The following is a 15,273-nucleotide window of genomic DNA, read 5'->3' as shown; positions in this document are numbered from 1 at the left end:
TCAGTAAACTAGGAAAAAAAAAAAAGTCAATAATGTAAGAATAATGAGATCTGGGTTTCTTTCTACAATCTCTTACTAATTTGCTCTGTGACTTCAGACAAATCACTTAACCATTCTGAGTCTCAACTGTATCATCTATATACAAATCTACTGATACATCTCACTGGGATATCGTGAAGGTCAGCAAGGTCATTCATTCACTCATTAATTCATTATTGAGTAACTCCTAAGTATCAGGTACTGTGATGAGCATGGTAGGGCACATAAAGACGCGAGCCATATCTCCTCCAAATACATCATAACGTCCTTGAGGACAATTTAGTACACGTACACTATGATAAAAGGTAGAATGTTACACATATTATAGGGAAGTTTGAACAAAGTGCTATGTAATTCAGGAAAAAAAATAACTTACAGGGGGAAAATCAGGAAAGATAAAATTTGAGTTGGGTCTGGAAAAAGCATATGGGATGGACACCAACAAGAGCAAAGTTAGAGGAAGCAAGAGTGTATTCAGGGAATGTTGAATAATACAGTTTGTTGGAAACATAGTGTATATAATAGTTTCCTAGTGGGGCATGGATTAGGAAACTTGAACTGGCTGTAGTATATAAGATGAAATGAAGTGAGGAGATCAGGAACTGGAATACTGGTTAGAAAGCTACTGCAGTAATCCAAGAGATTATGTGATCCCAAGGTATACAAACTGCAGTTCATTATTATTGGTAAGCCCTGACTCCACTTATACTTTAAGTTTCTTAAATTCAAGAATGTTACTATTCTTTAGTATAAAACTTACCATCCAGGATAATATCATATACCCTGTAGAATACCCTCCTATTACCTTATTATACATACCTCTTCATTGGGTGGGGCTACACATTCAGTCTGTAGGGGTCTTGGAATTGAGAGGCCTGGTCCTGGCAGAGACACATTTGACAGTCGTCTTTTTCTTACTCCGCTACAGTTATTTGGAATTTTGAAGGCACATCGTTTGTGATAATTTAATCCACAGCCTAAATATATTTTAAAAGATAAAGTAAGTAGCTCAAAAAACCTTTACTACATAAGTGTGATATATATATTAAAAAAAGGTGCTTTTTAACTTAATTTCTTTTCTCTGGTAGCAATATCTACCCTAATTAAGAACTCAGAAATGACAGGCTTAGTGGAAGCTAACAAATTTAAGAATAGGAAACTGTATAAGAAAGACTTATTTAAGAAGGCAAAATTAGCTTAGAGAAGTGTTCTTAAGTATGGGCCCTAGGGTATTACCTGGGAACTTGTTATATAAGTATAAATTATTGGGCCCTACCCTAGACCTACTGAATCAGAAACTTTCAGGATGGGGCCCAGCAAAGCATACTTTAACAAGCTCTCCAGGTGATTCTGCTGCATGGTCAAGTTTGAGAACCACTGGCTTAAAGCACTGGCCAGCAAACAGCAACCTGCAAATCACATGCCTCCTTGATATGTGAAAATTATATGAAATTCAGATTTCAGTGCCATAAAATAGGTTTTACTTGAACATAGCTAAGTTCTCCCCTTTATGTATTATCTGTGGTTGTTTTTGTGATACTGCAAAACAATTAAGTATTTGTAATAGAGTCTATATAGCCCACAAGTGCTAAAATAATCACTCTCTGGCCCTACACAGAAAAAGTTTACCAACCTCTGCCTTAAAAAACTTCTTCTTAATCAGAGATGTGCACCTGAATCCTGTCCCTTAGAAATCCTAATTCAGTATTCTAAGATGGGGCCCTTGCATGTATTTTTTTTTTTTCTTCTAGTGGCTGAACGTGTTTTATTTTAATTGATATGTATTTCTTTTCATTGTGTATTAGAAAAACAAAACCAGCACATCGAATTCATAATTTCACAGATATTAATGCTTAGGATGAAGCAGGGTTTTTTAAAAAAGAAGTGGGTGGCTTTACAGTTGATTTAAGGAATGGGTGGCAGGCAACTAAGGCTAGAATCGTGTGAGGTGGTCTGATACCTGGAGTTTGGGAAGCCCAGTCCTGGTCTTCTAGAACAGAAACATAGCTGAGCTTTGCTTCTGCAAGAGGGAGAGAGAAAGCAGGGCTTCCAGGTGAGAGGTGGGGCATCCATGGGCACTAAGACCAAGTCTTAGTTATCATGTGACCCTCTAAGCAATCCTCTAAGGTGGCTCAGTTAACACAGCACCTTCATGCTGCAAGATCACATTTGGGCTCCTCCTGATGCTTTGAGCAGGAAAGAGAACATGTAGGCCACTCAGAGCCATGGGCCTTAGAGTCCAGCAAACCCAGGTGTGAGTCCCAGCTCCACCCTCTTACCTGTGTGACCTTGGTCAGGTCACAGACTTTCCCTGAGCCTCTGCTTGCTGCAGTGTAAAAGGAGCTAGGGGTGATGGATCCTCTCCTCCTTGCTCTTCCCCTTGAAAAACCCAAGAGATGGGTTTCTGGAGTGGGACCCGTGTCCAGGAAGCTGACTCAGACCCTCCCACCTCCTGGAAGTCTGCCAGCCCCATCCTATTTAGGGTTTCCACCCCTGGGCTTGGAGTGAACTGGGAATGTGCAGGAACCACCCCCCTTTCCCACCTCCCACCCTGCCACCACCAGACAGCTGAAGCAGCATGGACCAGGCATGGGTGGGCTGAAGGATGCTTGGAGTGCCAAGAGCTCCAGGACTGCAAAGCCCAGAACCTGCAGGCTGTCAGGCAGGTGAGGGCACATCAGAGAAAAGCTGTGAGGGAGCCCATGGGAAGCGTCCACACTGCAGCCTCCATTCACCAAGTTCTTTGTGGGTCGAGCCAGTGTGGGGTGCCCTTTGACCTTCACCATAATTCTGAGAGGGAGACGTCATTAGCCTGATTTGATAGAGGAGCAAACCCATGCCCAGGAATTCCTAGCAGTGTGACTCCAGCTGCACCTGGACAGGAGGCAGAGGTACTACAGCCAGGCAGAGGGGGGTGTCTGGGCTGTAACTACCTTGCATGTATTTTTAAAAATGTGCCCAAGTAATTTCAGTGTGCAGCCCTGGTTAAGAACTAGTGGCTTCGAGTGCCAATGGTTGTCTCTGGAACAGGAGAAACGCTATGACAAATTGTGACCATGTATTAAATAATTTCACAATCCAAAGCATCAGAAAGTAGCTTCTTGGAAACCATTATACTACTACCAGATAACTTTCAATGTACACAGCTCCCACATGGCTACAGGAGAGTTCTTGAAAACAAGTGGCTAACATTTGAAATGCATTATTTAGTAACATTTATAAATACAAGATTAAAAAAAATCAAAATTAAAATACTCTTTTCTGTAAAATAAGGCTAGCAATACATATTCCATCACTGTGACATGTGAATAAGAATGTACATTTATCACATGGCGCGGTACCTGGCATGCTCTCTACTAAATTGGAGTTGTACAGGTCCTGGACTAGACTGCCTGAGTTCAAAACCTGGCTCTATCTCTTAGTAGCTGGATAACCTTGGACAAATCATTTAACCTCTCTTTCTCTTCAATTTCTTAATCAGTAAAATGAGGATAAAGGGAGTACCTCAGAGAGTTCTAATGAGTTAAATGACCTAATCCATGCGAAGTTCTTAAGGGAGAACCTGGTACATAATAAATACTCAATAAATGTTAAGTACAATGACGACAACGATGATGATGATAAATCAGATAGACCTGGATTCAAATGTTCTCTGTGCCACTTCACTGACTGTGTGACTTTGTATAAATCACTTACCTTGGCTGAGTCTCAGTGTCTTAATAGGTACAATATCTTTCTTTCGGGTTTTGTAATGAAGAGTAAATAAAATCATATAAATAAGATGCCTTATAGTACATGGAACAAAATACGTGCCTAAAAATGGAAGCTATTTTTATTTTAATAATTCTCTTTCCAGGGTCCTTCCATCCTTAAATATTTTAAGACCAATCAGTCCCTAATACCTTTTCAGCTTCTGTATTCAGTTTAAAATGTGAAAATCAATCTTCAGAACAGACACTGGTGAAGGGACTATTCCTGGCCCACTCAGGAATAGCTCTAGCATTCTGATCAAGAGGTGAGCTCAGCAAGATGTGAAGTGTTCAAAGTTTTCAGATGAGAAGATACCACTTTTGCTCCCTTTGAAATGTGTAATCTTAAATTTAAAAATTCTATAAATTACTACAAATAAACTTTATATATCCACCACAACCTCTTTTATACTGTCTATAGAGCAAAATCATATTAGAAATGTTAATGAAAAATCTATTTTTCTTTCTAGTAAAACCTAGAATTAAAGATTGAAGCAGGTTAATATGCCTCAAGAATCACAACTGGTGTGGCTGATGTATGTAAAAGATGTGTTTTTTTAAAAGATTACAAGAAGGTAAGGAAGCTAATATTTATTGAGCAACTACTTTGTACCAAATTACCTCATTTAACCACTTATTCTTCATGAAACCCATGAAGTAGAAAACATTTTACAGACAAGAGAAACTGATGCTCAGAGAGGTTTAGAAAGTTTCCCAAGAATAATGAATAAGTGGCAAAGTCCAGATTTCTCCAATTCTAAACCCTGGGCACTACCTAGTCACCAACTAATGATCTTGTTCTTTCATTACGATTAAAGAATGCAACATTTATTTTGCAAGTGAAAAACATGAAATCTTATTTCAAATGATTACAAAAATTTTAGAACACATACCTTCACATTTCAGTCCCTGACGTACCAATCCCCAAAGCATCTCACCACAATAATCACAAAAAGCAGGAGCTTTGTAAGAATGAACATAGAGAGTATGTGGACGAATCTGGAAGTCTTCTACTGTGGCCAAAGCTTTTAAAAAAGAAAAAGGAAAGAAATCTCATATTTACAATTGCAATGAGATTGGCAATACTCATTTTTGTCAAAGAATATACCTTAGGTACACAGAATTATTTTTCTTTGAAAGTTTCATGTGACCATAGAAAATAAATTACTTTCAGAATTTATTACTGCAATTTAAAAATTCTAGTCTGGGAAGTTCATCAGCTTGAAATAATTTGAGTTCCAAAATTAGGTCTGTAGGTTAGGTATTTGGACTTCCAAATGCATTTTCTCATAGTGACAAGATTACAAATAGTTGTTAGGTATATTTCAGCCCAAACTCTTTAACATATAAAAACCCGGAAATAGAACACTGTGCCAGCTTGAATTTATTATGTCCCCCAAAATGCTATTATGTTTGATGCAATCTTGTGTGGGTAGACATATTAGTGTTAATTAGATTGTAATTCTTTGAGTGTTTCCATGGAGATGTGACCCACCTAACTGTGGGTGATAATCTGATTGGATAATTTCCATGGAGGTGTGGCCCTGCCCATTCAGCGTGGGCCTTGATTAATTTACTAGAGCACTCTATAAGCTCAGACAGAAGGAGCAGGCTTGCTACAGCCAAGAGGAACACTTTGAAGAACGCATAGGAGCTGAGAGAGGAGCTGTAGCTTACAGAGACATTTTGGAGACAGCCTTTGAAAGCAGACTTTTGCTCTGGAGAAGCTAAGAGAGGACAAATGCCCCAAGAGCAACTAAGAGTGACATTTTTGAGGAGATGAAGCCTAGGGAGGAACGTCCTGGGGGAAAGTCATTTTGAAACCAGAACTCTGGAGCAGACGCCAGCCATGTGCCTTCCCAGCTAACAGAAGTTTTCTGGATGCCATTGACCACCCTCCAGTGAAGATACCCAATTCTTGATATGTTACCTTGGACACTTTATGGCCTTAAGATTGCAACTGTGTAACCAAATAAACCCCCTTTATAAAAGCCGATCCACTTCTGGTGTTTTGCGAAAAGGCAGCATCAGCAAACTAGAACAAACACTAAAGTAAAAAGATAAAAATAAAAAACACTGTAGAACTAACTTCAATTTAATGTTTCTAGGGAAAAAGTCACTGAGTTCTAACTTAGCATCCCAGGACACACTCTCTGACCTCCAAAGTCTTATTAGTTAGTTAAGCGACTCCTTTCCCCTCAGTGAGCAACTGAGCAGTGGACACACGGACCTTCCTCTCACTTCTACCTCAAATCACTGGTGGATGCCCCTGTTGTCTCAGGAGGAGTCCACAGCAAAGAAGGAAGTGATATGAGTATGGCCTCCAAGAAAATCAGGGAATGAAGCCCCTCTGGAGTTAAGAGGAAAACAAGTGAAGTGTGAAGTGTATAGATTTGGGGAGTTGTGGTATAGAAGATGAATAATCAGTGTAGGAGCTAGATGAATGGGAAGGATGAGAAAAGTACAACGACAGAGTGGGGACTAATAAGGAAAGGTGGCTGTCAGAGGGGGTCTCAAGAACAGAGTACAAAGATGAGTTTGGGAAGAGGAAAAACTGTTGGCAGGACTCTGGACCCTTGGCTGGCCAGCTTGTTTTCCTCCTTCCATCTGTCCTCTCTCACTCCTTTCCTGCCAAACAAGCAGTATTGTAGTCTACCTTGTACTTTATTTTTTTTTTTTAATCATCATTTTATTGAGATATATTCACATACCACGCAGTCATACAAAACAAATTGTACTTTCGATTGTTTACAGTACCATTACATAGTTGTACATTCATCACCTAAATCAATCCCTGACACCTTCATTAGCACACACACAAAAATAACAAGAATAATAATTAGACTGAAAAAGAGCAATTGAAGTAAAAAAGAACACTGGGTACCTTTGTCTGTTTCCTTTCCCCTACTTTTCTACACATCCATCCATAAACTAGACAAAGTGGAGTTTGGTCCTTACGGCTTTCCCAATCCCATTGTCACCCATTGTCACCCCTCATAAGCTACATTTTTATACAACTGTCTTCGAGATTCATGGGTTCTGGGTTGTAGTTTGATAGTTTCAGGTATCCACCACCAGCTACCCCAATTCTTTAGAACCTAAAAAGGGTTGTCTAAAGTGTGCATAAGAGTGCCCACCAGAGTGATCTCTCGGCTCGTTTTGGAATCTCTCTGCCACTGAAGTTTACTTCATTTCCTTTCACATCCCCCTTTTGGTCAAGAAGATGTTCTCCGTCCCACGATGCCAGGTCTACGTTCCTCCCCAGGAGTCATATTCCACGTTGCCAGGGAGATTCACTCCCCTGGGTGTCTGATCCCACGTAGGGGGGAGGGCAGTGATTTCACCTTTCAAGTTGGCTTAGCCAGAGAGAGAGGGCCACATCTGAGCAACAAAGAGGCATTCGGGAGGAGGCTCTTAGGCACAACCATAGGGAGGCCTAGCCTCTCCTTTGCAGCAACCGTCTTCCCAAGGGTAAAACTTATGGTAGAGGGCTCAACCCATCAAACCACCAGTCCCCTATGTCTGTGGTCATGTTAGCAACCATGGAGGTGGGGTAGGCGAATACCCCTGCATTCTCCACAGGTTCCTCAAGGGGGCACTACATCTTTCTTTTTCCTTATTTTTCTTTTTTTTTTTTTAACTTTCCCTTCTTTTTTAAATCAACTGTATGAAAAAAAAAGTTAAAAAGAAAACAAACATACAATAAAAGAACATTTCAAAGAGACCATAACAAGGGAGTAAGAAAAAGACAACTAACCTAAGATAACTGCTTAACTTCCAACATGTTCCTACTTTACCCCAAGAAAGTTACATAATATAGCAACATTTCTGTGAACTTGTTCCTACTATATCCATCAGAAATTAACAGACCATAGTCATTTCTGGGCATCCCCAGAACGTTAAATAGCTTATCTGTTCTTCTTGGATTATTGTTTCCCCTTCCTTAATTGCTCTCTACTGCTAGTTCCCCTACATTCTACATTATAAACCATTTGTTTTACATTTTTCAAAGTTCACATTAGTGGTAGCATATAATATTTCTCTTTTTGTGCCTGGCTTATTTCGCTCAGCATTATGTCTTCAAGGTTCATCCATGTTGTCATATGTTTCACCAGATCGTTAATTCTTACTGCCGCGTAGTATTCCATCATGTGTATATACCACATTTTATTTATCCACTCATCTGTTGAAGGACATTTGGGTTGTTTCCATCTCTTGGCAATTGTGAATAATGCTGCTATGAACAGTGGCGTGCAGATATCTGTTCGTGTCACTGCTTTCCGATCTTCCGGGTATATACCGAGAAGTGCGATCGCTGGATCGAATGGTAGCTCTATATCTAGTTTTCTAAGGAACTGCCAGACTGACTTCCAGAGTGGCTGAACCATTATACAGTCCCATCAACAATGAATAAGAGTTCCAATTTCTCCACATCCCCTCCAGCATTTGTAGTTTCCTGTTTGTTTAATGGCAGCCATTCTAACCGCTGTTAGATGGTATCTCATTGTGGTCTTAATTTGCATCTCTCTAATAGCTAGTGAAGCTGAACATTTTTTCATGTGTTTCTTGGCCATTTGTATTTCCTCTTCAGAGAACTGTCTTTTCATATCTTTTGCCCATTTTATAATTGGGCCGACTGTACTATTGTCATGGAGTTGTAGGATTTCTTTGTATATGCAAGATATCAGTCTTTTGTCAGATACATGGTTTCCAAAATTTTTTCCCATTGAGTTGGCTGCCTCTTTACCTTTTTGAGAAATTCCTTTGAGGTGCAGAAACTTCTAAGCTTGAGGAGTTCCCATTTATCTATTTTCTCTTTTGTTGCTTGTGCTTTGGGTGTAAAGTCTAGGAAGTGGCCGCCTAATACAAGGTCTTGAAGATGTTTTCCTACATTATCTTCTAGGAGTTTTATGGTACTTTCTTTTATATTGAGATCTTTGGTCCATTTTGAGTTAATTTTTGTGTAGGGGGTGAGATAGGGGTCCTCTTTCATTCTTTTGGATTTGGATATCCAACTCTCCCAGCCCCATTTGTTGAAAAGACCATTATGGCTCAGTTCAGTGACTTTGGGGGCCTTATCAAAGATCAGTCGGCCATAGATCTGGGGGTCTATCTCTGAATTCTCAATTCGATTCCATTGATCTATATGTCTATCTTTGTGCCAGTACCATGCTGTTTTGGCAACTGTGGCTTTATAATAAGCTTCAAAGTCAGGGAGTGTAAGTCCTCCCACTTCGTTTTTCTTTTTTAGAGTGTCTTTAGCAATTCGAGGCATCTTCCCTTTCCAAATAAATTTGATAACTAGCTTTTCCAAGTCTGCAAAGTAGGTTGTTGGAATTTTGATTGGGATTGCATTGAATCTGTGGATGAGTTTGAGTAGAATTGACATCTTAATGACATTTAGCCTTCCTATCCATGAACATGGAATATTTTTCCATCTTTTAAGGTCCCCTTCTATTTCTTTTAGTAGAGTTATGTAGTTTTCTTTGTATAGGTCTTTTACATCTTTGGTTAAGTTTATTCCTAGGTACTTGATTTTTTTAGTTGCTATTGAAAATGGTATCTTTTTCTTGAGTGTCTCTTCAGTTTGTTCATTTCTAGCATATAGAAACATTACTGACTTATGTGCATTAATCTTGTATCCCGCTACTTTGCTAAATTTGTTTATTAGCTCTAGTAGGTGTATCGTCGATTTCTCAGGGTTTTCTAGATATAAGATCATATCATCTGCAAACATTGACAGTTTTACTTCTTCTTTTCCAATTTGGATGCCTTTTATTTCTTTGTCTTGCCGGATTGCCCTGGCTAGCACTTCCAGCACAATGTTGAATAACAGTGGTGACAGCGGGCATCCTTGTCTTGTTCCTGATCTTAGAGGGAAGGCTTTCAGTCTCTCACCATTGAATACTATGCTGGCTGTGGGTTTTTCATATATGTTCTTTATCATGTTGAGGAAGTTTCCTTCAATTCCTACCTTTGAAGTGTTTTTATCAAAAAGGGATGTTGGATTTTGTCAAATGCTTTTTCAGCATCTATTGAGATGATCAATTGATTTTTCCCTTTTGACTTGTTAATGTGTTGTAATACATTGATTGTTTTTCTTATGTTGAACCATCCTTGCATGCCTGGAATGAACCCCACTTGGTCATGGTGTATGATTTTTTTAATGTGTCTTTGGATTCGATTTGCAAGTATTTTGTTGAGGATTTTTGCATCTATATTCATTAGGGAGATTGGCCGGTAGTTTTCCTTTTTTGTAGCATCTTTGCCTGGTTTTGGTATTAGATTGATGTTAGCTTCATAAAATGAGTTAGGTAGTGTTCCATTTTTTTCAATGTTTTGAAAGAGTTTGAGTAAGATTGGTGTCAGTTCTTTCTGGAAAGTTTGGTAGAATTCCCCTGTGAAGCCATCTGGCCCTGGGCATTTATTTGTGGGAAGATTTTTGATGACTGATTGGATCTCTTTGCTTGTGATGGGTTGGTTGAGGTCTTCTATTTCTTCTCTGGTCAGTCTAGGTTGTTCATATGTTTCCAGGAAATTGTCCATTTCTTCTACATTATCCAGTTTGTTGCCATACAGTTGTTCATAATATCCTCTTATAATTTTTTTAATTTCTTCAGGATCTGCAGTTATGTCACCTTTTTCATTCATTATTTTGTTTATATGGGTCTTCTCTCTTTTTGATTTTGTCAGTCTAGCTAGGGGCTTGTCAATCTTGTTGATCTTCTCAAAGAACCAACTTTTGGTGATATTTATCCTCTCTATTGTTTTTTTGTTCTCTATATCATTTATTTCTGCTTTAATCCTTGTTATTTCTTTTCTTCTACTTGGTTTAGGATTGGCTTGCTGTTCATTTTCTAGCTTCTTCAGTTGATCCATTAGTTCTTTGATTTTGGCTCTTTCTTCCTTTTTAACATATGCGTTTAGTGCTATAAATTTCCCCCTCAGCACTGCTTTTGCTGCATCCCATAGGTTTTGGTATGTTGTGTTCTCATTTTCATTCGTCTCTATATATTTAGCAATTTCTCTTGCTATTTCTTCTTTAACCCACTGATTGTTTAGGAGTGTGTTGTTTAACCTCCAGGTATTTGTGAATTTTCTAAGTCTCTGATGGTTATTGACTTCTAATTGTATTCCATTGTGGTCAGAGAATGTGCTTTGAATAATTTCAATCTTTTTAAATTTATTGAGGCTTGTTTTATGTCCCAGCATATGATCTATTCTGGAGAAAGTTCCGTGAGCACTAGAAAAGTATGTGTATCCTGGTGATTTGGGACGTAATGTCCTGTATATGTCTGTTAAATCTAATTCATTCATCAGATTGTTTAGGTTTTCAATTTCCTTATTGGTCTTCTGTCTGGTTGATCTATCTATAGGAGAGAGTGATGTGTTGAAGTCTCCCACAATTATTGTGGAAACATCAATTGCTTCCTTTAGTTTTGCCAGTGTTTCTCTCATGTATTTTGTGGCACCTTGATTGGGTGCATAGACATTTACGATTGTCATTTCTTCTTGCTGAATTGCCCCTTTTATTAGTATGTAGTGGCCTTCTTTGTCTCTCAAAACATCCCTGCATTTGAAGTCTATTTTATCTGAGATTAATATTGCTACACCTGCTTTCTTTTGGCTGTAGCTTGCATGAAATATTTTTTTCCATCCTTTCACTTTCAGTTTCTTTGTGTCCCTGTGTCTAAGATGAGTCTCTTGTATGCAACATATTGATGGTTCATTTTTTTTGATCCATTCTGCGAATCTATATCTTTTAATTGGGGAGTTTAATCCATTTACCTTCAACGTTAAAACCGTGAAGGCATTTCTTGAATCGGCCATCTTATCCTTTGGTTTATGTTTGCCATATTTTTCCCTCTCTCTATTAATATCCTTTATTGTACCCATACCGAATCTCTTTAGCACTGAACCTTTCTCCAAGTCTCTCTGTCCTGTCTTTGTTTCTCTGTCTGTAGGGCTCCCTTGAGTATCTCCAGTAGGGCAGGTCTTTTGTTAGCAAATTCTCTCAGCATTTGTTTGTCTGTGAAAAATTTAAGCTCTCCCTCAAATTTGAAGGAGAGCTTTGCTGGATAAAGTATTCTTGGCTGGAAATTTTTCTCACTCAGAATTTTAAATATGTCATGCCACTGCCTTCTTGCCTCCATGGTGGCTGCTGAGTAGTCACTACTTAGTCTTATGCTGTTTCCTTTGTATGTGGTGAATTGCTTTTCTCTTGCTGCTTTCAGAACTTGCTCCTTCTCTTCTGTGTTTGACAGTGTGATCAGTATATGTCTCGGAGTGGGTTTATTTGGATTTATTCTATTTGGAGTTCGCTGAGCATTTATGATTTGTGTATTTATGTTGTTTAGAAGATTTGGGAAGTTTTCCCCAACAATTTCTTTGAATACTCTTCCTAGACCTTTACCCTTTTCTTCCCCTTCTGGGACACCAATGAGTCTTATATTTGGACGTTTCATATTATCTATCATATCCCTGAGGTCCATTTCGATTTTTTCAATTTTTTTCCCCATTCTTTCTTTTATGCTTTCATTTTCCATTCTGTCATCTTCCAGGTCACTGATTCGTTGTTCAACTTCCTCTAGTCTTGTACTATGAGTGTCCAGAATCTTTTTAATTTGGTCAACAGTTTCTTTAATTTCCATAAGATCATCCATTTTTTTATTTAGTCTTGCAATGTCTTCTTTATGCTCTTCTAGAGTCTTCTTGATTTCCTTCATATCCTGTACTATGGTCTCATTGTTCATCTTTAGTTCTTTGAGTAGCTGCTCTAGGTGCTGTGTCTCTTCTGGTCTTTAGATTTGGGTGCTTGCGCTTGGGTTATCCATATTGTCTGGTTTTTTCATATGCTTTATAATTTTCTGTTGTTTTTGGCCTCATGGCATTTGCTGAACTTGATAGGTTTCTTTTAGGGTTTGTAGACCTATTGAAGTCCTTATCTCTAATTTATCAGATCTACAGCTTCGTGGAGTACACTTTCTCTAACTAACCAGCAGGTGGCGTCCACGAGCCACCTGTTCTCCACAAGCCAGTTCTCCCCTGCTTAGCCTTTTTGGTGAGTGGGGGAATGAGTCTTGTGGGGCCCAATTGGTGTACCAAGCTTGCGTGTGTAGTTGGTGTTGCCTGCCCTGTATGTGGGGCATGTTTCTGGGCAGTCAGGGAGGGGGGGTGGCGCTGACAATCAAATCTCCCTGATGATCCTAGAGTTTTAAAGCTGCTGCAATAGTCTAATCCTTCAGTTTAGTCCTGCCACAGTTTGTCTCTGCCACTGACCCACAAGTCTTTGGTATTGGCGTATGGCTCCTGAGACTTGCAAGTGGGCCCCTCTTCCAGGCTGTGCACCCCGGGTCCTCTGTTGAGGGATGACTGTGCTATGTCACAGGTGAGTGCCGTCCCCCCAGGGCAGTTCTGGGCTGCTGGGCTGTGTAGGGAGGCTCCCAGTCTGCTCAAATGATGGCTGAATGGGGCTTTGTTAATTCACACTGCTCCACCTTCCCAGCTCTGGGAAAATCAGCTGAGGTTGCAGAAAGTCTAATGTCCACGCCCAGTTTTGTGGTGTGTGCCTGTTATTTGAAGCACTTCCGTCACACTGGGTTGTCTGGGGCAGCTCTGGGCTATGGGGCTGGCGATGGGCAGGAGTGTTTCCTGTCTACCAGGATGGTGGCTGTGAGCGGACACCCCCCTTTTCTTGGGAAGTTGTGGTGTTTAGTGAATTTTCTCAGCCACTGGATTATTGCCTTTTGTCTCAAAGCTCTCTTATTTCTGCTCTTGACTTGACGTGCCCAAATTGCAATTCTTTGAAGCTTTCTGTATTGGGCTTCTTAGAGTAATTGTTTTAGAAAAAGAAAAAAGGATTAAAAAAAAAAAAAAAAAAAAAAGGGCCCTCCTCAGAGATCTAATGGGTTATTGAAATGCTAATAGACAAAGCAACCAGGGCCATTAAGGAAAGGTCCACAGGGCAGAGAGATCAGCTTTTCTTCGGGATTTGCATATGCGCCTCAAGGCCTGAGCTCCGTCCTTCCCCTTTCTCTGTTCACCAGAACTCCAAAAATCCTCTGCTTTTATTTTGGATTTTTTCGTGTTATTTTTTTTTTTCTATGCCTGTCTCCTCTCTGCTGGGCTGGCAGCTCTCAGATTCTCTGGTGTCTGGTCTCAGTCTATCTATGGTTAGAGTATGGATCAGTAGAATGAGTTTCCGAGAAGGGCTACCACTGCAGTTCTCCCTTCTCCTTCCCGGAGCTGGCAGCCCCTCCTCCCACGGGACTGAGCCTGGCAGGGAGGGGCACGGGTCCCCTGGCCGCAAAAACTTACAGATTTCGCTGGTCTCAGCAGTTCGACATTTTCATGAGTGTTGTATGAAGTATGCCCAAAGACAGATTGCTCTGTGGTGTCCAGCCCACGCAGTTCCTGGCTTTTTACCTACTTTCCTGGAGGAGTAACTAAAACTTACAGCTCACCAGTCTGCCATCTTGCCCCGCCTCTACCTTGTACTTTAGAATGGCATTCTTCCTTTACATTCTTCCCTAACAGGCCTGCCCATGTGCTGTTGGATGGGATCAGAAATAGTGAGGGCTAAGGGACAAGGAATGGCAAGAATGGGTAACAGTGAAAAGGAGAGAGAGAGATAGGAAAATGCCCGTTGAGAACAAAAAGGGAAGGAGCATTATTTAAGCCAAACAACCAGTAGTACAGTTTCCTCTTCCAAATCATTACGATTTCTCCTCTTTCTGATTCTTTTTGTCTGAACTTTCATTCTTTCTTTTCATGCTTTTCACACAAATGGGGAAAGGGGCACAGAATTTCAGTGTAATTGTTTTAATTCTCTGACTCAAACAAGAGGATATTCCTCTTTCAGTTAGACTGATAATCCCTTAGTTTAGTATCACTCAAATAAATAATTCAGGGCTTATTCTCCTACTTCCTCATTGGTGATAAGCTTCCTGGAAGAAAAAAATATATTAACTATTGTTAAAGAGGAAAGAAGTGAGCAACTACAGTATGAAGATCAATATAATTGAACACAGCATTTAGTACAGAAAAATGAGGCTCATTGAAAAAAAAAAAAAAAAAGGCAACAAAATAAAAGAACCTATTTACTTACCTGAAAGAACAACTTCTACTAGGTCTCCTTCATGTATTTCCTCTGCTGAGGTGATCAGCTGCAAAATATTTTCTGAGTTCATGTCATGGCGAAAGAGAAGAATTTTATCATACATGCCAAAGAATCCACACTCTGGAAACTGCAGGAAAATAATTCTGTATTAGTATATCCATAGCTTTCTATTTTTATAAGTAAATGTCTCAGTCTTATGAAAGGATTTTAAGTGCAGTACTTTAGCCTAACACTATTTGCTAACAATTCTATTAACCTGTAAAAGGCCAAGCATGTTCTAAAGCATTCTAATTTTAAAGTTCAAAAGTAAAAAAGTAAATGTAAATATAAAATAATCATTGGTTATCTTAAAACACGTATATCTGC

The 15,273-nt window shown here is 39.5% G+C and overlaps 1 protein-coding gene across 4 annotated transcripts in view; it reads right to left on the bottom strand.

Annotated features, from left to right (window-relative positions):
• LOC119512966 (serine/threonine-protein kinase D3) overlaps positions 1-15,273 on the bottom strand; it is a 114,828-nt gene that overhangs the window by 56,639 nt on the left and 42,916 nt on the right. For all 4 annotated transcript variants that reach the window (XM_037807812.1, XM_037807814.1, XM_037807815.1 and 1 more), the window contains 3 exons: positions 14,896-15,034; positions 4,682-4,813; positions 859-1,016 (listed from right to left, as the gene is read on the bottom strand). In XM_037807812.1, the coding sequence (XP_037663740.1) occupies positions 859-1,016; positions 4,682-4,813; positions 14,896-15,034 (429 nt within the window). The remainder of the gene's footprint in view (positions 1-858; positions 1,017-4,681; positions 4,814-14,895; positions 15,035-15,273) is intronic.

This window comes from Choloepus didactylus, chromosome 17, assembly GCF_015220235.1.
Source record: "Choloepus didactylus isolate mChoDid1 chromosome 17, mChoDid1.pri, whole genome shotgun sequence".
Taxonomy (NCBI): Eukaryota; Metazoa; Chordata; class Mammalia; order Pilosa; family Megalonychidae; genus Choloepus; species Choloepus didactylus.
This window is presented reverse-complemented; position numbering and strand designations above follow the sequence as displayed.